At 36.0% G+C, this 19,971-nt stretch overlaps 4 protein-coding genes and 1 long non-coding RNA gene across 14 annotated transcripts; 1 reads left to right on the plus strand and 4 right to left on the minus strand.

The window, feature by feature from the left end:
* Positions 1–412: 412 nt before the first annotated feature.
* LOC123213795 lies at positions 413–4,154 on the minus strand. Its single transcript, XM_044633374.1, has 7 exons — positions 3,727–4,154; positions 2,988–3,128; positions 2,543–2,908; positions 1,912–2,154; positions 1,268–1,360; positions 961–1,161; positions 413–872 (listed from the first exon to the last, which is right to left on the minus strand). Exons 1-7 carry the CDS (start codon positions 4,024–4,026, stop codon positions 660–662), a joined length of 1,557 nt encoding a protein of 518 aa, XP_044489309.1. The 5' UTR covers positions 4,027–4,154; the 3' UTR covers positions 413–659.
* Positions 4,155–4,559: 405 nt separating this feature from the next.
* Positions 4,560–8,386, minus strand: LOC123213796 (zinc finger MYND domain-containing protein 15). Of its 6 annotated transcripts, none has more exons than XM_044633379.1 (11): positions 8,226–8,386; positions 7,926–8,042; positions 7,706–7,824; positions 7,224–7,273; positions 7,050–7,150; positions 6,448–6,535; positions 5,912–6,020; positions 5,534–5,705; positions 5,334–5,405; positions 5,088–5,201; positions 4,560–5,000 (listed from the first exon to the last, which is right to left on the minus strand). In XM_044633379.1, exons 1-11 carry the CDS (start codon positions 8,337–8,339, stop codon positions 4,908–4,910), a joined length of 1,149 nt encoding a protein of 382 aa, XP_044489314.1. In that variant the 5' UTR covers positions 8,340–8,386; the 3' UTR covers positions 4,560–4,907. The 6 variants fall into 6 exon arrangements, with proteins under 6 accessions (XP_044489314.1, XP_044489313.1, XP_044489311.1 ...); XM_044633378.1 differs by having other exon boundaries at positions 7,224–7,276; XM_044633376.1 differs by having other exon boundaries at positions 7,658–7,824.
* A 1,215-nt stretch (positions 8,387–9,601) lies between these two features.
* On the minus strand, positions 9,602–10,671 carry LOC123213421. The gene is made up of 2 exons (XR_006501701.1): positions 10,534–10,671; positions 9,602–10,380 (listed from the first exon to the last, which is right to left on the minus strand). It is a non-coding gene; the product is annotated as an uncharacterized LOC123213421 (long non-coding RNA).
* Positions 10,582–13,357, plus strand: LOC123213420 (formin-like protein 4). The gene is made up of 2 exons (XM_044632856.1): positions 10,582–11,810; positions 11,885–13,357. Exons 1-2 carry the CDS (start codon positions 10,633–10,635, stop codon positions 13,170–13,172), a joined length of 2,466 nt encoding a protein of 821 aa, XP_044488791.1. The 5' UTR covers positions 10,582–10,632; the 3' UTR covers positions 13,173–13,357.
* A 1,878-nt stretch (positions 13,358–15,235) lies between these two features.
* LOC123213059 (protein WVD2-like 7) lies at positions 15,236–19,611 on the minus strand. 5 transcript variants are annotated; one of them, XM_044632395.1, is made up of 9 exons: positions 19,569–19,611; positions 19,326–19,445; positions 18,494–19,150; positions 17,732–18,376; positions 17,533–17,597; positions 16,971–17,070; positions 16,747–16,821; positions 16,434–16,543; positions 15,236–15,779 (listed from the first exon to the last, which is right to left on the minus strand). In XM_044632395.1, the coding sequence occupies exons 2-8, from the start codon at positions 19,365–19,367 to the stop codon at positions 16,454–16,456; spliced, it is 1,674 nt and encodes a 557-aa protein (XP_044488330.1). In that variant the 5' UTR covers positions 19,368–19,445; positions 19,569–19,611; the 3' UTR covers positions 15,236–15,779; positions 16,434–16,453. The 5 variants fall into 5 exon arrangements, with proteins under 5 accessions (XP_044488330.1, XP_044488332.1, XP_044488329.1 ...); XM_044632397.1 differs by lacking the exon at positions 19,569–19,611 and having other exon boundaries at positions 15,236–15,782; positions 16,480–16,543; positions 19,326–19,562; XM_044632394.1 differs by lacking the exon at positions 19,569–19,611 and having other exon boundaries at positions 19,326–19,562.
* Positions 19,612–19,971: the final 360 nt, after the last annotated feature.

The following is a 19,971-nucleotide window of genomic DNA, read 5'->3' on the forward strand; positions in this document are numbered from 1 at the left end:
GTTGGTGATTAAGTCAATTGATTGTTTACTTACTTTCTTATTTCAAAATGTCCAATCAAATGTTACTGCCACCGTTTGTAGAGACCCCCCTTGCAAGCTACCAGGATCACACTAAAAAAATCCAAACAGTCAGTATGCTTTTTTCTTCACCTTTCAAAATGCAGATTGATAGTATTTTCAATTCACCTTATTAAAATCTAACTGAAATTCCACTTTCTCAGTTACTATCACTTGAAAACAAAAATGCACTTACAACCACATAGCATCAAGAGCTCCAATCAATAATAGGAGGAATTAAGTATGTATAGCATAAAGGAGAAAAATCTTTCCTTGCATATCCACAAACTCAAGCACAACATAATGATTCTGAAACAGCTAATCAAATATCAACAAAATGCAGAGAAACGAAAACCGAATCGAAATATCTAAGTCCATAAACATATAAAAGGTATTCATTCATTCTATATGAATTACAAAAATATACACAAGATAACCGTGGAATAAAGTAGGTAAGTATCTGGTGCTCATACAAATGTATTCTGATTATTCTTAACCAAACAGTTCTGCGGCTTAATAAATGACATAAGCTACCTTGAGCTCCAATATCAGAGTATGCTTCTGTAACGGTGACAACACAAATATGCATGTTCTCTTTGATTTTAACATTGTGCGGGCCTGTCATAACTAGGAGGCAAGGATGGACAATTCTCATTCATGTTTGCATATGGTTCTAATGTGTTATACTGAGGTAATTCCATCCAAAACTCCCCGAGAATTTGACAGAATGGGAGCTTACCATTCTCATTGTTACACCAACTTGGCAGGCGTGTTTGATTATTCTCAAAAATCTTAAGCATATAAGCATCACGAATCTGTTAACAGGAAAAAATTCAGATTACACCACAATGAAATAGATCACAAACATAAGATAAGAAATAAAAATTAACATTTAAAACTTACAGTGAATTCAGTCACTTGAATAGAGTTAGAAACAGGACCAAAGATACCAGCTTCTTTATACATTTCAAGGATAAAGGCAACACAGGTAGTTGATTTCCCATCACTATATATCCATTCATCTTGCTCTGGGATGGTAAGTAATTGATCGAAGGACATGCCACGCTTTTCAATCTCATCTAGAATTCCGTAAAGATCCAAACCCTGATAAAACAAAAACGTGTCACAGGGTAATGACAAATTAACCATGCAAAAAATGTGAATTGATCAGAAAACAAGGAAGATTTAATCTAGAAATTAAAAAAATCACCTCAGTTCCAAGCCGCTTATTTAATGCCTCATTCCACATGTTTGCAGCATAAGCTGGCTGCACACGAGTCCACATAGACATGACAGAAATAACCTTGCAATTGGAATTAAGAATTATGAACCTTAGTTACAAAGTTTGCAACATCAAATTTTATCTAAAAAGTTTAATGATTCCATAATGTGAATATAGACTATTATATTCTTTTTCCAATGAATAATAGCAATAACCATTAAAGCATGACCACTAACTTTACCCGATAAAATGATATTGGATTTGAGAGGAAAAGTCTTTATATAGCCATGGTTTACATAAACTGCGAACCATAAAAACCATTGTCCAAGTTCACACATTTTGGGACATTGCACCCACACCTTTTGTGTCCAAACATGCATGGATCCATGTAATGCACATGCACTCAGACTTGTACTGGGGAAACCTAAAGCCATAAAATTACCTTACACACAACCAAAAATATTAAACATAAAGTATCTAAAATCTGACTTCTGTAGGGAATGAACTATATACTTAATAGATAAGTGGTACAATAATAATTTAATTGCTTTTATCTCATGTAGAACGCAAATTCAATGACACACATCCGTCTTATTAATCTATAGCACAAAATATGATAAGTAGATGCATACCAAGTGAGCATCAAGTGGGGGCGGATAGTTATCGGCTATGGTGTCAATCCAACTAAATAGCATGTTATGATAACCATATGGCTTTCCTGACATGCTCCGTGCGTATTCCCACGCTGCAGTAGTGTTGAATTTTGCACGCATGTCTGGATGTAATGGAAGTAAAGCTATTTGTGGATTAGAATCATCTTTCAGTGCCAACTGCCACCACTCATCCCATGGAATTACCACTATAATTTCTTCTCCCTGTAATTTCATAAAACTTATGGTGTAAGGACAAAATATCCATCAAGCTATGCAAAACATACAATCAATTATTATCCACAGAAATGCTTTAAAAAAGAGGACCAACAAGACACTATTATTATTAACATGAATATTTTAAAAAAGATGGAGCAACTAGACATTGTTACATGTTATAAATCTTAAGCCTTTTAAACTTGAAGTGTCAGTCAACATCTTTATTAATTATTGGATTTCACATATTTCAGGTCCCAATTGTTAAAATGACTTGAACCAATCTAACTCGAATACACATTACATCATATGCTTTTTCATTCTATTTTTCTTCCCAATGTAGGAGTTATATATTCAAACATTATGAGCTGCAAATTATAGCATGCTCATCAAATACCTTTTCATTCTCATGTCCCGATTCGCCAACCCAAAGATTACCCTCTTCATCCTTTAAACAAACTGCTGTATGACCAGCAAATGCTCCAGTCACCCATTTTTCCAATGTCTCAAATCCACCCCACCTACCACGAATCTTTGATACTGCCAAGAAATCACCAGAGTGGACATCTTCTGGATTTATGGTTGCACGCCAAGGCTGAGGACGTTTTTCAAATGATGCACCCATATGCTTCTCTAGAAAAGCTATATTAGCATTTTGACCCCAACCGGTATTAGAAAATAGAGGTAAGACATCAATTAAAGAAAGCAAGGTCCCCATCATTCCTGAAGGCATGAGAAATACGGAGACTCCATGCTGCTTTACCTGCTCAATGGATGGTGAGAAATAAAACTTCCATATAATAGCAAAAGGAAAACATTAAGACAACAAAATAAAGGCGTACATATTCCAACTCTGCAGGTTCCTCCCAAGACTCAAACTTCAATGTATGCTCCCGCGCAGAGAAGTAGTAGTCCCAAGTTACCCTATAGGGTGTTGCGAAAACATATAAATCCATACATGTCCAACTATGTGCATCAGATGTCTGCAGGGAGAAAAGAAAATATTCTTCTATGACACTAAAGGCAACTTGAATAAAAGAAGATCATAATAGGTCAAGACAATACAATATTTTGGATAATGAGAACCTATATTAGTTTGTTTAATCAACTTCTACTTTGTATAGTTCTAAGAGAAATTGATTATAAGGGCACAAATTTGAAGTTTCAACTGATCAATATCTACATGCTCCCTAAATTGTACTGCAATACCACAAATTGCAGTCTATAAAGTTTGAGAGCTATTGAAGAAACATTAAAAATACTTCACATTCATATAGATTAAAAGCGCCACAAACAGAAAACCTCTCAGTTGAACCTAATAAAAACAATTTTCATGTGATTAAGCTCAGTTATCTATATTCGTCAAAGAGAAACAGCTTCAAAATTTTCATTTCAGGTTGAAGTTACTTTCTTTTCTAACTCATCATTCATTCAGTAACCCCCGAACCAAGCAAAAGAGCAAAAAGTCATATAAACAAATACTGAAACCAAACATATTACACAACTTTGACTAATTCAATTATCATCCAAATCAACATTCTAACCACTGCAAATCAAAATTATAACAAACACCACAGTTACCGTAATATAAAGGACGCCACCGCCCAGCCCTGGGTCACGATCACCTTGGGTGAACTCAAGCCGAGCTTTGTTACCGTAAAAGCACGCTCCTTTCCATTCAATTGAAACGTTTATAGGAGAAACCGACCCAACATAATAAGGCAATAAATCAACCGCACTGTGAAAATTATTCAACACCGGCCATGATATCTGACGTGGAAGCACCGGAAGCACATCCTTCACTCTAAACGGGACCTTCAAACCATCACCAAAACCTAATCCAAAGAAACATAATAGCAATACCAATAAACGTCGAGACATTTTGGTTCGACCGTCACCGATACAAACCCTAAGATTGAATAACTCTATTAGTTCAACTGTACAGCAGGATCCATGTAGAAAGACAGAGGGATTGGTTAATATCGCTTTGTTCGGAATTGGCGAGGAAAATTTAACTCGTTGCTGTAACGACGCCGTTCTATAGAATAAAAGACGAGTACGTGACGACCAAAGTGGGTTTACGCGCGTCAGTTCGTAATGTTTGACCTGATTGATTTTTGCGATGAAAACCAAATTTGACTTTCAGTTAGAGGAGGACTAACGGAAGTTGCACGTCTCTGTATTTTTTCTTAGATCTTATTCCGCTACATATATTTAATTAGTGATTAAAACTTTATCAATTCTTGCTTAATTTGATCATATTATCAAATCTTTTGCCTAATTTTTTTCTTCTCTTAGTCCAAGATCATTTCAGAACTTAGCAGTAATATTCTTATGAATTACTTTATACCTATGTTTAATGTCAATTACGTAATTGTTATTTCTACCAAATTATGGTGTCCAACAAATCAGAGTTATAAACCTACAAGTTTCAACATTTTAGTTAAAGAAAATTAATACAACAGTTAGTTACAAAAACCAACAATCAGTTATGGCAATAATTCAAAAATCAAATCCAGCTAAATAAACAAGCTCTCACCTTCAAAGGTAAGGTAAGCAGGGCACATGCTGATATCCCTTCAATCTTCATGAACACCTACAATTAAATTGTCATACTCCTCCATCAATAAACATGGTTTCATTCCATTAGTCTTGGACGTGAAAACTCCATTGAAATCACTATCTCCATCTCACTGGTTTCGAACGATGCTTGGGGAAGGGGAAGGAAAAAAGATTAAAACAATGTCTCTATGAAAATTCCTTCACACCCCAAATAAGAAACAATTTGAATAGCAAGGAAGAGATAGAGCACTGTCTTCCACCACCATCGGCTGCCTAAATGGATTTAATTGAATCTACAAGGCAAACGCTTCAATTAAGAATGTGATCAAACTGAGGAGCTATGGTTCATTATTATACACAAAAAAGCAATGAAAACTCACAGGAAGTTTAAGGGGACAGCCAGTTATCGTGCTTATGCAAGAAGCAGCAAGATGACAAGCTTCTTCACAATAATCAGAAAACACAGCAGGAATGTTTATCTCCCTTATTAGCTCCTGAAGTTAACACATCCAAGCAATCAAAAGAAGTAAGCAATAATGATTAAATATTAACAGTTTACAAGGCAGCCCCACTTATACATGCATAATCATAATCAGTAAGAGATGCTAAGGGAATTAAAGACATACAATAGTCAACCGCCAACTTGAATAAGCAGCAATGCCAGCATTTGGAGCAATGATTAAATGAGGAACTGAATCCTGTCCATGAACAGAAGTCATTTGAAACTACAAGAAACAGAACCAAGCAGCTAAAACATTCCTAAGATGAGAAGCTTCAAATTAAGGAAAGCAAAATAAGCATGTAGTGTGCACAAAGAAAAAGATACCTTTACTATATCCCCATAACAATCATGATAAAATCCTTTGTGAAGCTGCAATGTTACTACTGAAGACTTAATCATGCCTGTGGTCGAACTGAAATTCTCACTTGAAGATTTGCATATGCAATCAGCGTCAGCACAATGAGCATAACTGCAAAGGTTGATTATCTCACCGTTCCTACTCACCAAGAATAGAAAGGAGAGTAAATAGCATGAAGGGCCAAACAAAACCCCATTCAAAATCTCATGAAAAAAAAAACAATGTACTCCCCATACAAAACTTGAACCATATAAAGTTTAATTTTTCATCTTATGTTTAGGCTGCTATGCAGTGATTGTCAGATAAACAAATCACAACATCCATTATGAAAATTTACAACTGACCTATGTTGTGGAATTTCAGGACCAATAAGCTCTACAGTTACCTGTACACCAGGGAAAAGTGCACGCAACTCACCAAAGACAGAAAGTTGAAGAAGCTCCTTCTCAGGCCCTGAGGAAACTCAAATTATGAATCAAAACTTCATTTAAAGAAGCCATATAGTGCTACAACTGCATACTAACATGATCTTGTGCAAGGAGACAAACCAACAGCATAAATTGTCAAGGTGAACAGTCAAAGCAAGAACACTCCCTAATGAAAAGTAATTCAACATTAACAATCAATGTATCATGTATCATGATACATTGATTGACCTAACATTACGTCATCTTCAGAATTATAAGTTCCAAGGCTAACAGATACAATTTTCAAACCTAGTCTAACTTGTCAGTATGATAGAAAGCCAATACACCAAGACAGATAGAAGATATGACCCCAACTGCCTCAGAAACAGGGGCAAGTAGGGTAGAAGGTTATAAAATAAACCAATTCTCAAATGGAGTGCTTACAGAGTGAGAAGTTAGAGGCAACAACATACCAAGGTAATGGATGCACAGTTTATCACCAAACTCAGAATTAAAGCTTCTCAAACCAGTAACTTGAGTGGCATAATATATTGTAAGTGGCTGTAATGAAAAAACGAAACAAAATTATCAGAGAACAAGATGCATATGTTTGAACTGCAACTAAAAAACTAGGATATATTGGGGTTGGACATACATAAATCATTTTGGAAGGATTAACTTGTCTTTGTTCCCCTATATTAATACATATTTCTAATTATGCCAAACTGTTAGAAATGTGTATGGGATATTGGCAAAGTTGCAAATAAAACTCAAGCCCTTTTAATTTTGGATTTTATAACCAGTGGGTTTTATCCCTCAAAGTTCATAACCATGATTAAACTATTCTACTCCTCAAATATCAATGTTTCAAAAAAAAAGTTACACAATTTTCCAGAATGGAGAGATCCTGTAAAATAAACCAAAGAGACCTGATAAGTATCTAGTCATCAGATTCTTGATCTGGCCATATGAGACTAAAGGAATCTGACTTGGAAATAAGTGGTAGACACCGGCTGAGAATGAGAGTGATTAGTAAACAAACACGTCTCAACTAAACACACTGTATATACCATACCCAGTGAAGAAGCAAAGCAACAGGTGAATGTAGTGGAATGCTCCTCCAGTCAAAGTAATCCTTCCAACTACATAAATGCTTTGTTGTTTGGAATGAAGGCTCTGTGTGATTGCATAACAAAATCAAAAACCCAGATTTTTACATGGAAAAATAAAAGAAAGTAAATTATGATACCTGAACATGGGCACAAGATACTAGGTAGATTCCAACAAGCATCTGTTGACCTGCTACAAATGTAAAATACATGAACAAAAATGAAAAAAAAAATAACGATTTATAAAATAGTTAAATTGACCAGCTATCTAAAATGAGTCATTTGATCCTCCACCGCAAGATAAGGCTTTACTTTGAAATGATATAGCATCCTATGTAAATTTTAAGATCAGGAACCATTGAGCACCCACAAAAGATGTTTTTCAATTACGTTACCTTTTGCCTCTTTCACCAAGCATATAAATCTCTTGTTATCAATTATCAAGAGTATATTAATTTAACCTCAATAATTACTTGTCACAACAGAAATTGCTTCCTCTTTCGGTTATGTGATTTGTGAAATCAACTTACTTATAATTGCTTATTGCTACTGCCTGTATAGCGAAAGATAATACTTGACTTCGAAGGAACAAAACACGTGAAAACAGAAGATTAATAAAAACCTTGTACAGTCAAATGAAGCAATGGATAACCCGCAGCAACATTCATACATCCACATTCCTACTCGATGAATGCCCCTTTTACTCAGGAATGAACACCTGCTCTCCTGCTTTCCACACACCTATGAATATTATCCCAAAAGAAGCTCATAAACTCAATCAAAAGTTCAAAACAAATAAACTCGTTTAAAGACACTTGCAACCGTCACAGAGAATAACCAACCACCTGAACCGTAGATTCTTCAGTAAACGTGAAAGGAAAATCATTCAAAACATCTACATGCTTCATTTGCTCTTCTAACCTCTTACATTCATCTTTATGATCACTCCAATGTAAAAGCTGCAAATAAAGAACTTAAATGATGATTTTAAAATCAAATACTAAACTAGAAACGTTAAATTTAAGTATAATTTCCATTTAAACTAGCTTAAGTGTTTGTCAAATGATGCTATATATGAAAACAATAAGAATTGAATTCGTGAACAAACAATTAATGGTTGAATGTTTAAAAACAAAGAGCACCTGATGAGAGGCGGAACAATAAGCAACAGCCCCACAACGACCGCAGCGTCTTCTAGCTGGGCCTATGCAACGACTTCCGAGCCCTTTGCCTGCACATTCCATTGTTTTTTGCATTTTTCTATTTTCAATTTTGCTTTGAATCCCAAAAATATAATAATAAATCCCAGGAGGTTCAATTTTGCGTTCTTTTTTGTTAATAATTTTAGTTTTCTTATTTTACAATGGGCCTATTGAAGTTAAAGGGAAATTTAGCCCAATTCATAGGTTGGGATGGGTCTAGACAGTCTTGGACCCAACCCATATCCAAAAGTATCGAAAAACAAAACCAAATGAAGAATTAGGGTAAATTTTAGGCCGAATAACCATATCTGGTTAGATCCCCGTCATATTTTTTTTACCCTATAACTAGTAATCCTTCTATCTTTGCAATTATCTGTTATTTTTAACGGGTTTTGTTGATTCACTGACTACTTTTTTTTTTTTTGGGTCATATATTTTGTTTGTTTGCACAATAAATAATCCAAATTTTTAAGGCTAATCAACAAAAGAAAGGATGTAGCATCCGAAGCAATGAATATTGGCATGTCAATTCAAATCTAACTAAGTTTTGTTGAAATTATTGAATGCGGCCAAAATTTTAGTTGAACACTAAAAATTTGAATAATTAGAAATAGGAAGATGAGTTAGAAATGAATTAGTATGAAGATGATGTGTGAACTGTGATGGGTTTATTAAATAGGTGGGGAAGATTTTGTCTTCTGGGAATGTGAATACTCGTGGAGATGGGTGAGAATCAAATGTTCCCTAGTGGTAGTGAAGGAGATGGGTTACTGTAGAGTGTGGCATAGTGTCGTTGCCTCCTCTTCAGTGGTAGGCTTTCCAATGCCCTGGCTGTCGAGGGGGGCTAAATGTTGTTCAAATCCCTTCAAATTATGGCTATGTTTGCCGTCCTTAGGTTTGCCCAACACGTTGAAAAGATGTCGAGTTCATAGTCAATGAAGATTTGAACTTGAGCGCTTTTGACAGGTTGTAATTTGCATGATTGGCGGCAGCTTGCCATGCCGGACTTTAGTTCCTTTGATACTTCGTCGCTAGCTAGCTGCCTAACAATGGCAATAGGCACTTTATTTGTCGTTATATGGTTATGCCTCGGCTTGGGCTTGGCTACGGTGGCATTGAATCAAGTGGTTTGCCCAAACACCTTGTACAAGATAAAACAACTTTTCAAAGAGAATTATTTTCTCTCTTCAATGTTGGACCATCTATTTTACTATATAAATATTAACCAAGTTCTTGTGTAATTGTTTCAACAAATCTCAATATTGGTAACTTTGTTTTTAGATTACCCACGTGGACTTGTTCTATCAAGATATGAATTGATCAAGTAATAAACATTCCTTCTCCAGGAAGACCTGATCAAGGAATGAGTTACATTACAGAATGAGACATGAATTTATCAAACTTGGTAGGTTTTTTTTTACTTGTGATTCTGGGTAAGACCCAGTACCAGATGAAATGAAAAAGAAGAACACCACCACCTCTACAGTGGGAAACCTCATGAATGCGTTTGTTTTGTGGCTTTGACGAATCTCCCAAGCTGACCATTTCGGCAGTCTATCTTTTACACATACATAAAGTCAATGAATCGGTGAGCTCAGCTACTCCCTTGTCCCTTCACAATTCTTTCCGCATCCATCTTTGATCCACTCCATTTTTATTTCATTTTGTAAAATAAGTCTGCCTCTTTTTACAAATCAAAGGAGAATCAGTATTTTCTTTGACTGGGGTTCGCAGTAAAATCAATTCGTAATCAATTCTACCAATAATAACATTTCGGTTTGATTAATTTTTGTGTGATTAGGCACAAAACCCACAAAAATGATGTAAAGCCCATGTGAAAAAGTCAATTACAAATTATTACAAACCTAAAATTTGGATGGTGTCTTCCTTCTGACGCTGTTCATTGCGTGTAAGGAATAGAATACCTGTCAATAAAACCATAATAACAAGCCCTCAAATTTAAAACATTATTATAAATAATCACACTCAACTCAACATTCATATAATATGAAGTGGGATACTACCGGTTCCACTCTTCACTGTCACACTTCAGAATTGGTGAATGACGCTGTCAACCATTCCAACCGACACCCATCTGCTTAGAAATTTCCATATTTTTTTAGATTAAAAAACCAATTTATAATAATAAAGGAGGCATTGGTTGATTACCTTAATCTAAACAAACAAATACAAAATAAACAAAAAGACCGGGAAGGGCTTGTATTGGATCCGGAACAACTAAAACTACCTTTAATTGAAACTGTCAGCGACCACAACCCCGTAACAACAAAACAAACCAAATCAACAATTTATCAGTTTCAAAAATTCTTTTGAAGCTCTGAGTTTCATGGCTGCCAAGCTTCTTCCATGGTTTCTTCTTCTTCATATATTCGTTTACGTTATTCCTTTCTCTTCTTCCCAGCCTCAGAATATTGAAACTTCCTTTCCAATTGACATTCCAGCGCCTACAGCAGCACCCAATTCACCAACAAATCCACTAATTCTATCGCCTCCACAAGAATCACCACAATTACAACCCCCGCCCCCGCTGCCCCCGCCGCCAGAGTCAAATTCATCGTCCAATCAGAAAACCGTTGTAAAGGCAGTAGCTGCCACTGCAGCCAGCACTATTGTTGTTTCTGCTGTTTTTTTCTTTGTACTGCAGAAGTATTTTATTGCACGGCGTCGAAGAGACAAGGTTGTTAATGTTTCCCCGCCTGGAAATAGTCCCCAGGGCGGCCGGCTTGCCGCTTTGCCTCCAAACGAGTTCACAAAATTCGACGGAAATGTCAGAGGGTTGATTGTGGATGAAAATGGGTTGGATGTGCTTTACTGGAGAAAGCTTGAAGAGGGTGACAATAATCAGCTCAGGAGTTTTGAGAAAGAAGTTCTACAGGGTCCTCCGAGTAGTAGTGACGGAGGTAAATTAGATGAAACTATGATGAATAAGCCTGACGAAATACAAGAAGTTCCTCTACTTAGTCTTAGAGGAAGTTCTTCATCATCTTCCTACAATTCGATTAGACCTGAAGAGAATTATCAAGATCCAGTTATGGCTTCTGAGGAGCCCCCAGCATCAGTTTCCTTCAAGACTATTGGTGAAAAAGAACCACCTGTTCAACCGTCTACTCCTCCTCCTCCCTCGGCGCCACCGCTGCCAAGTCAAAACAACAACAGACCTTCGCCTCCTCCGCCACCTCCAGGAACGAAAAATCCTGGTCCGCCTCTTCCGCCACCGCCAGGAAAGAAAAATCCCGGTCCGCCTCTTCCACCACCTCCAGGAAAGAAAAATCCCGGTCCGCCTCTTCCACCACCTCCAGGAAAGAAAAATCCTAGTCCACCTCCTCCACCGCCACAGGCTGGTGGTTTGAGAACATCCTTAAATCCATCGACTGAGGGTAAAGTAAGAGATTCTTCTGCAGCTGGAAATGGTCAAGTAAAATTGAAGCCGTTGCATTGGGATAAGCTGAACAAAAACGCTGAAAAATCAATGGTGTGGGACAAAATTGATAATGGTTCTTTCAGGTAATTGTACCCAATAATTTTAGTTTAATAATTTATAAAATCATTCAGTTTTTAAGCCTTTTTTGACATTTCAGGTTTGATGGTGATTTGATGGAAGCACTCTTCGGATATGTTGCAACTGATCGAAAATCGCCTCCAAGAACCAATGACTCAAGGAACCCAAAAAGTCCGAACTCACAGACTATAATCCTTGATGCCCGAAAGTCTCAGAATACTGCAATTGTGCTCAAATCAATGGCACTTTCACAGAAAGAACTAATCAATGCTCTTAAGGAAGGCAAAGGCCTAAATACAGAAACTCTTGAAAAACTTGACAGGATTGCCCCAACTAAAGAGGAACAATCTGAAATTATCAAATTTGAAGGTGATCCCACAAGGCTAGCTGATGGTGAAGCCTTCCATTTCCACATTCTGAAAGCCATTCCCTCAGCATACACTCGTCTTCATGCCATGTTATTTAGATCGAACTATGACACAGAGATTCTCCATCTCAAGGAGTCTATACAAACGCTTGAGTTGGGATGTAGAGAGCTTCGAAATCGAGGACTCTTTATGAAGCTTTTGGAGGCAATACTCAAGGCTGGAAACAGAATGAATGCAGGCACTTCCCGAGGCAATGCGCAGGCTTTCAACCTGACAGCTCTTAGGAAACTCTCTGACGTTAAATCCACTGATGGTAAAACCACTCTGCTTCACTTTGTGGTTGAAGAAGTGGTTCGTGCAGAGGGAAGACGTTGTGTTAATACCAATAATAGCTTAAGTCGCGGCAGCAGCCGGAGTAGCATAAATTCCGATTATTCAACACCTAAAGAGGATAAAGAAAAGGAATATATAACGCTAGGATTACCAGTAGTAGGAGGCCTCAGTGCCGAGTTCTCTAATGTTATAAAAGCAGCCACAATTGATTATGAAACTTTTTCTTCAACCTGCTCTTCTCTCTCAGCCCGAGCAACAGAAAATCGGGAGCTTGTATCCGAATGCTCTGCTGATGGAAGAGAAGGATTTGTTAAGGAAATGAAAGGATTTCTTGAAGCAGCCGAAATAGAGCTGAAGGTGGTGAGAGAAGAGCAAACAAGGGTAATGCAACTTGTAGGGAAAACTGCAGAATATTATCAAACAGAAGCTGCAAAGAAAGAAGGAGCACATCACCTGCAACTGTTTGTCATAATTAAAGATTTTCTGGGGATGGTTGATCAAGTTTGCGTGGAAATTGCTAGAAATTTGCAGAGGAGGAGAGCTTTGGCGTCAGGCATTGGATCGCCACCAGGGTTGAGAACTGTAAGGTTTCCAAAATTGTCGGAACATTTCTTGACGGATAAGTCCAGGAGCAATTCTGTTGAATCAGATTCTGATTCTGATTAATCCTGAAGAGGTACATAAATATTTGTTTGAAGATAAAATTGATTAATGTAAATTGATTTTGATTTTAGAGCAAAGATTCGAAAGGAAAATACATACAACTGAGTGAATTTTTTTTTTTTAATACTGAAAATGTAAGATTATTTTGCAAATATTGGTAAATTTTCAATGAATTAGTAATTGTTTAAGTTGGCTGATCTATTTATGGCCGAAATCCAGAAGATTATTCAATTAAAGTTAATTATAATTGATAAGCATATACATAGCATTCACATTGGTGCATTATGTTTATTTGAAAAGAAAAAAATCAACTTCATATGCTGATACGAATTACAAAGAACGGAGAATGTCAGTTTTTCAAAACAATAATATTATATGTATAAGTTTTGTGTGTAATTTTATATATAAATAATAATATATTATTATATGATTAGATATTATTTTATCTTTAATTTTTAATTATTCAATTATATAATAATATGCCGCTATTTGTTTTCATAATATTAAGTCTTCTTAAAAACCCCTTTGCATTGTGAACTTGGAAGGTTGAAAGGTTATTTGTTTTCATAATCCGAGTCTTCTAAGCAAGAGAGAATGGTTGAAACCCGACCAGCAAATAGCTGCCGACAATGTTGATGTGAATGGGTGATTAGTGGTCCAATATGACTTGGGAAATCCAAACTTCCAAATTGGTCCATCAAGCTACCAAGACCAGCTGTACTTGTCTAGGCCAGAAAGTAGCACTGGGCGGACCATAGGGTAAGAAAATGAAGATGAAAGGACTAAACCATAAAAATAGATTAGCCACATAAGTTTAGAAAATTTTGTCTTATTGAGGAAATGATGAGATGATATTTACAAGTACAAACATAACATAGAACTAGGAGAATCTAATGTTTCCAGCTTAGAAAGTGGTAAGATTCTGATGGATTTATCTCCACTTGTATTTAGTGATAATGATCAGGGCAGCTTCGTTATGACGCGGTGGCGTTGTAGAAAGGTCAGAAGTCGTGGGAATTTTAAAAGTCGTTTCGTCAAGCAACAAGAGACAACGCTGCCGCACAGATTTTTCACATTCCCTCTCCCTTAGGTTTAACGACCGTCAACTATAAAAACAAAACTAAATTGATATCTTTGAATCGGTTACAAATTTTCTGTCAAGTAATTACAGAAAAGAAAAATACATTTTTTTATAGAAAAAAAAACAAGTATTAAGGAAGAAATGTTTTGTGATTTTGTTTAAATAGTCGTCCATTTGATGATGCCTTAGGATTTAGTTAGGATTTTGTTCTGTTTTGCCTAAATCATTTTAGAATTATCAAAACTATTTTTTCTGTGCATAAGAATTATATAAATAATAAATTTAAAAACTCCAAAATTACTTGTTTCTAAATTGGAAGAATATCTTCTACAAAATATAAAATTTGAGATTGACTTTAAGAAAGAAACTTAACTATTATTTATATATGAAAATTGTAAATTAAAAGTTGGTCATACAAACAGACTCCCCAATCCTCAAGCAGAGAACAAAACCTGGATTTACTAGCAGAAGTCCCTATATTTTGAAAGAATTTGACCCATTCCTTGTTCAATAATTGTTCAGGGTTTAACAGAAATATTGACAAAACAATAAAACGTATACATATTTAGATATAAAAATCATACATCATTCGTATAGTTAAATAATTATGAAATAATGATAAAATAATATTCAATCATATATATACTTCTTATTTATTTATCTAAATATATAACATGTGAAATTTATATTAAATGTGTTATAAATTTAATGTCGATAAGAAAAAGGAAGATGATTAGGACAAAAAACAGATGACCCATAAACACACTTAACCCATTTATAAAAATTCATTACCTACGAGTACAAGCCTAAAATAGGTATGGCTCCAAAAATCTAAAATTCGTATCCATATTTAGGCAGGTTTCTTTAGGTCTTGTGAATGAACAGCTCATTTTGCCACCTCTATTAACACTTGAGAAAAATACAGTCCAACTAAACCAATTAATCGGTTCCACCTAACACAGAATTGTCAAATAAACAATATAAGTGGGACTAACACAACCATATTATCAACATACATATGATAAGAAGTACATGCACTTCAAACATTTTTACACCTCATTACCCAATAAGAAACTTCTTACTCGACTTACGAAACCAAATTTAATTTTATTTTTCCTGGGTACAGGAGGTGGTGGCAGCTAAAACGAAGTAAATAGTTCATCAATGAAAGATAGCATGGTCTCACTCTCCTCTTTATCTATTTCACATTAGTAATATGCCCCACAATCAAACAAGATGAACATTTATGCGTTGAATACTGTGGCAATGTGTCTCCAGCCCGCAAATCACCAATGAATCATGCCTTTCGGCCAATAAATGATACCATTAAATGAGCCATTTGCCATTACTTGGAAGCAACGGCTTTGACATTTATCTTCTTCTGTTCATGGATTTGACTAGCCTCCCAAGTAGTTGCATATCTTGTGCTCCTACACCAACTTCTCTTTGTACTAAGCTTATGTTGCTTCATACTTGCATTTCAGCGTATGGGGTCCACGTTACCAATGGATTTCATTCTTGGAATCCTCCTGCAGCATTAGAAATGTGGCTTTCAAAGTTTATATTCATAAGCAGAGATAAAAGCTGAAAATGGATCAAAATGTTGAATCACCGATACGGTCATAATGTAGCTTAATTTTCCCACTTTTCTAGCAAGGCAGAAGCAATTTACCATACAGGAAATGCTCACTATTTTACAATTCTAAGATGATTGATAGCTTCTACATGTTGTGAAACACAAAAATTTGTTACATATTGTGAAAATCCAACATGTTTGAAGTGATCACTAACTATAATGCAGAATAGATGTTTGCCTCAGTTTTGATAGCCAAGGAACTTGCAGCTTCAGCTGCCACCAATGACCATAACACTTGTAGTATTTCACCTGAACTTTGAACTACAATTCGTTTTAATTACACAGAAAGATTTAAGTTAAAACACGAGACCAAAAGATGATTAGCATAACAATGAAAATAAAGGATTTTTTGACACACTATTCATATCAACCACACTGACAAAACATTATATGGGAACAGATAACATGAATTCAGCACAAAATGCCCACACCAAGGTAATTTCATTAACTCACTAGATAAGATATATATTTCTAAAGCAATAACGACAAAAGTTCACTTGGTATCGGAATAACTTCTATATTAAAAGTGCATGGATTCAAGACATACTTTATCTAAAGAGCCTTTCATTATTCTTTGTTTGTGATGATAGCTGGCATTTTTGGGGCTTTGAAATTAGGACTCTGTCTTACTGTCTTTATCTCAGCTCCCTTGTTCTCCTGTGTCAAGCAGGGGTGTATTTAGGAATGCCATTTATTTGGATTTTATAGATTTCATAATCATTAACATCTAATGACAAGTCAGTACATGATACATCCCAAAGCGCAATATCAGACTATAATGAGTAGATGCAACCATCTTAACTGACAAGGATTCCAATGCATGTGCCCACAAAGAAATACAATGAGGTGTATATATATACCTCTGATTTTGTGTGAAGGTGAGTTCTGTCTGCCTCTCTAGCATAGGATTTTTTTCTCTCCCGTTTCTTGGAAAACTGAATTGAATTGATGAAATCAGATAATAACATAATTGGTTAAAGGAAGCAACATTTCATACTTGAAAAGAACTTGGTGTTATTGACTGATTTGGGGAGGAAGAAAGAGATAAAGAGAGAGCGAGAGAAGGGGAAGTTAAAACAGATACCTCTCCTCTCTTCTCAGCACGGTCATCACTTTTCATGGGGAAAGAAGAAGGAGCAGCAGCCTTACCATGTTTTTTCTCCACATCACCTGCTTTGAATAACCTATTTCAAACCATCCAATGCAAAACTCAAGCTCATCAAAGAAGATAATGAAATTATTAAGAATCTGAAAAATGTCAGATGTCAGATCTCATCACTAATGAAATTTTAAACCAGTTCTTTAGGACAAAGTCATAAAAGTGATGCTGTTATCACTAGGTTATGCTTAGTTTATACAGAAGAAAACTATAGTGCGGCAGACAGGCTATTATTTATATAAATAAGTTTCTGTTGCTGTTCATTCACATCTCTGACTTATCGCCTCCTTAATTATCTTCCCTGTTTTATTGCTAGTCTGTAAATAGCACATAACAGTGGAGATACTCACACATAAATACTAATGCGCTACTGATATACTGCATGTTTTGGATGCATATAAGCACACACTATCACATATTAACACAAAATATGTGTCTAATGTTGTATAAATCCATCAGCAGACAAGTTGCAAATCCAAAAGTTTACCCTCCATTCTCTTTTCGTGGAGTCATGAAATCCGAAACTCTCAGCTCTGTCCCCTTTGCAGGCACCTGCCAAAGAAAATGGACATAGAAGTTACATAAAGATTTGACATTTCCTGAAGTCAAAAAGATAATTGTATGCAAGAAACAAGAGAAGTGTCAAAAGGCCTCTTCACAAGGTTAAACATAATACAATGATAAACCTGCTTCAGTGCCGGAGACTGATCTTCACCGGCAGATTTTAATTGATTGTATCTGTTCTGAAATGTCTTGAATGCACGTTTAACAATTTCTTTATCACCCATACTCTCCATAATCAAAGATTTTCTAGTCATGGCAACAGAAGCTGGATTGTGGTACGATGGACCCAAACTAAGCGACATGTGCAAGGACTTAGGAGCTAATTTCTTGCTTTCTCCTCCAGAAGGATTCTTTGACATCGATGAAGATGAACTGTTTCGTATTCTTGCTGAATACTGTGAAGAAGAAACTAGGGGAGAAGCGAATGTTGGCTTCAACACTTTTGCAGAAGAAATTTGTGATGCCTTGACTACAGGGGATGCCTTACTTACAATCGATGCCTTGATGACAGGTGATGCCTTACTGCCAAGCGATGCCTTAGTAACAGGTGACTCCTTAATTATGGGCGACGCCTTTGTTATGGGCGATGCCTTAGCTATAGATGACGCCTTGGATACCAGTGATGCCTTGGTTATAGGTGATGCCTTAGCAATCGGTGATGCCTTAGCTATAGGCGATGACTTCGCTAGAGATGATGCTTTGGATACTGCAAATGCTGGTTTCTTCTTTGTCCGTGTAATGTTTTTCTCATTATTCACCAGAGTCATCTAGGTGAAGAAAATGGCACAAAATAAATAAACAAAGCACGCAACTATATTCCACAGAAACATAAATTAATCTAGAGTTAAGCTATCCTATTATAAAAATAAAAATAGAAAAATCACCGTATGGGATTCCTTTGAAGGATCCGACTTCACATTTTCTTCTTTTTCAGTTGAAGCGTTTTCCATCTCTTTTTGCTGCAACGCCTTTAAACCTTGCACTCCCATGGAAGTATTTTTCACTTCTTTCACCATAACATGAACAACTTCTTCTGATTTGTCTGACGGAGGATCTTCCAATTTGTTTTTGGCTTCCTCTTTCATTCCCTTAATTGACGAACTAGGAAACCCTATTGTAATTGCAGCATCACTATTTGACTCATTAACAAGGGTTCCACACACTTCATTATCCAAGCTAGTTTCACGGTTAACAACATTAACAGAAGTCTGGCACTCAGATAAATAAGATTCTGACTTAGTATTGAAATCATCAGCAATCAGATCTCCACGAGTTTGATCATTTGACCTGGAGAAATCTTTTTCCATTTGCTTCTCCTGATCCAGTAGCTCGGCCTTTCTAGCAGCAATCTTCTTGTAATGAGCTTCAAAATAAGCTGCTTTCTGAGCCACTGATCCAGGCGTTGCACACCTCTCAACTTCTTCCAAGTACTTATTGGGTGAAAACGATGACCATTTCTCCCATGACAGTGAATCATTCGCAAATCTGCCAAATGAAACCGACACTTCCAGCACAGGATTTGAGGGAGCTGTCCCTCCCATCTGCTTGCATAACATAAACACAAAAATCAAAACATACTCTCAAGTGCCAAAAGAAACATCACACGAATTCTACAATCATGAGCTTCAAATCACTCAATAATATATGTTCAAGAAATAATAATGGCAATGAACTATCTTTTTACTTTTAACTCATTAAAAGGACAAAAGGGTGTACCTCATGCTCATGATTTGAAGCATCCACTATTGATTCACCCATAAATTGTGAGTAGGAGGGGACTAAATTACCACAAATCTACCACACCAAGACACAAAATTTGCACAACGTGACCTGTAACTGGCATGAAATCAAACAAAAAAGAGCACGACTAATGAACATACAATTAACAATGAAGACAAAAAAGAAGAGCTGTAGAAGAATGCAATGAATGAATGAAGAAGAAGAAGAAGAAAGACAAACGAGGCATGTGCTTGTGATTTGCTCCATCCACTAATATGACTTCCAACCTTTTTACAGTAATGAAAACCTTTGTCAGTTTGTATTGCTTCTAGAAACCCCGAAAAGGTTCCTTCAGTCCCACCCGAGCTTTAATAAAAGTACATTGTTTCCGTTTAAGTTTGAAAAGTCAATTTACTCACCCATCATTCTATTTCGTTAAAAAAAAATTCAAAGTGAAAAGGCAAACTTCTTCCCTTCTTAATCTCATTCTCCTTTTAAAAAGTGGGAAGTTGGAATTTGAGAATAAATAACTTCTTGTCTTTCACTTAACCCTTTTTTTATTTAAAAAAAATGAACAAATAGGTATTTCAAAATGAAGATATGGATAATTATATTTCTCATGTCAAAAATAGTCTGTCGAAGT

Source organism: Mangifera indica, chromosome 4 (genome assembly GCF_011075055.1).
Source record: "Mangifera indica cultivar Alphonso chromosome 4, CATAS_Mindica_2.1, whole genome shotgun sequence".
NCBI classification, from domain to species: domain Eukaryota; kingdom Viridiplantae; phylum Streptophyta; class Magnoliopsida; order Sapindales; family Anacardiaceae; genus Mangifera; species Mangifera indica.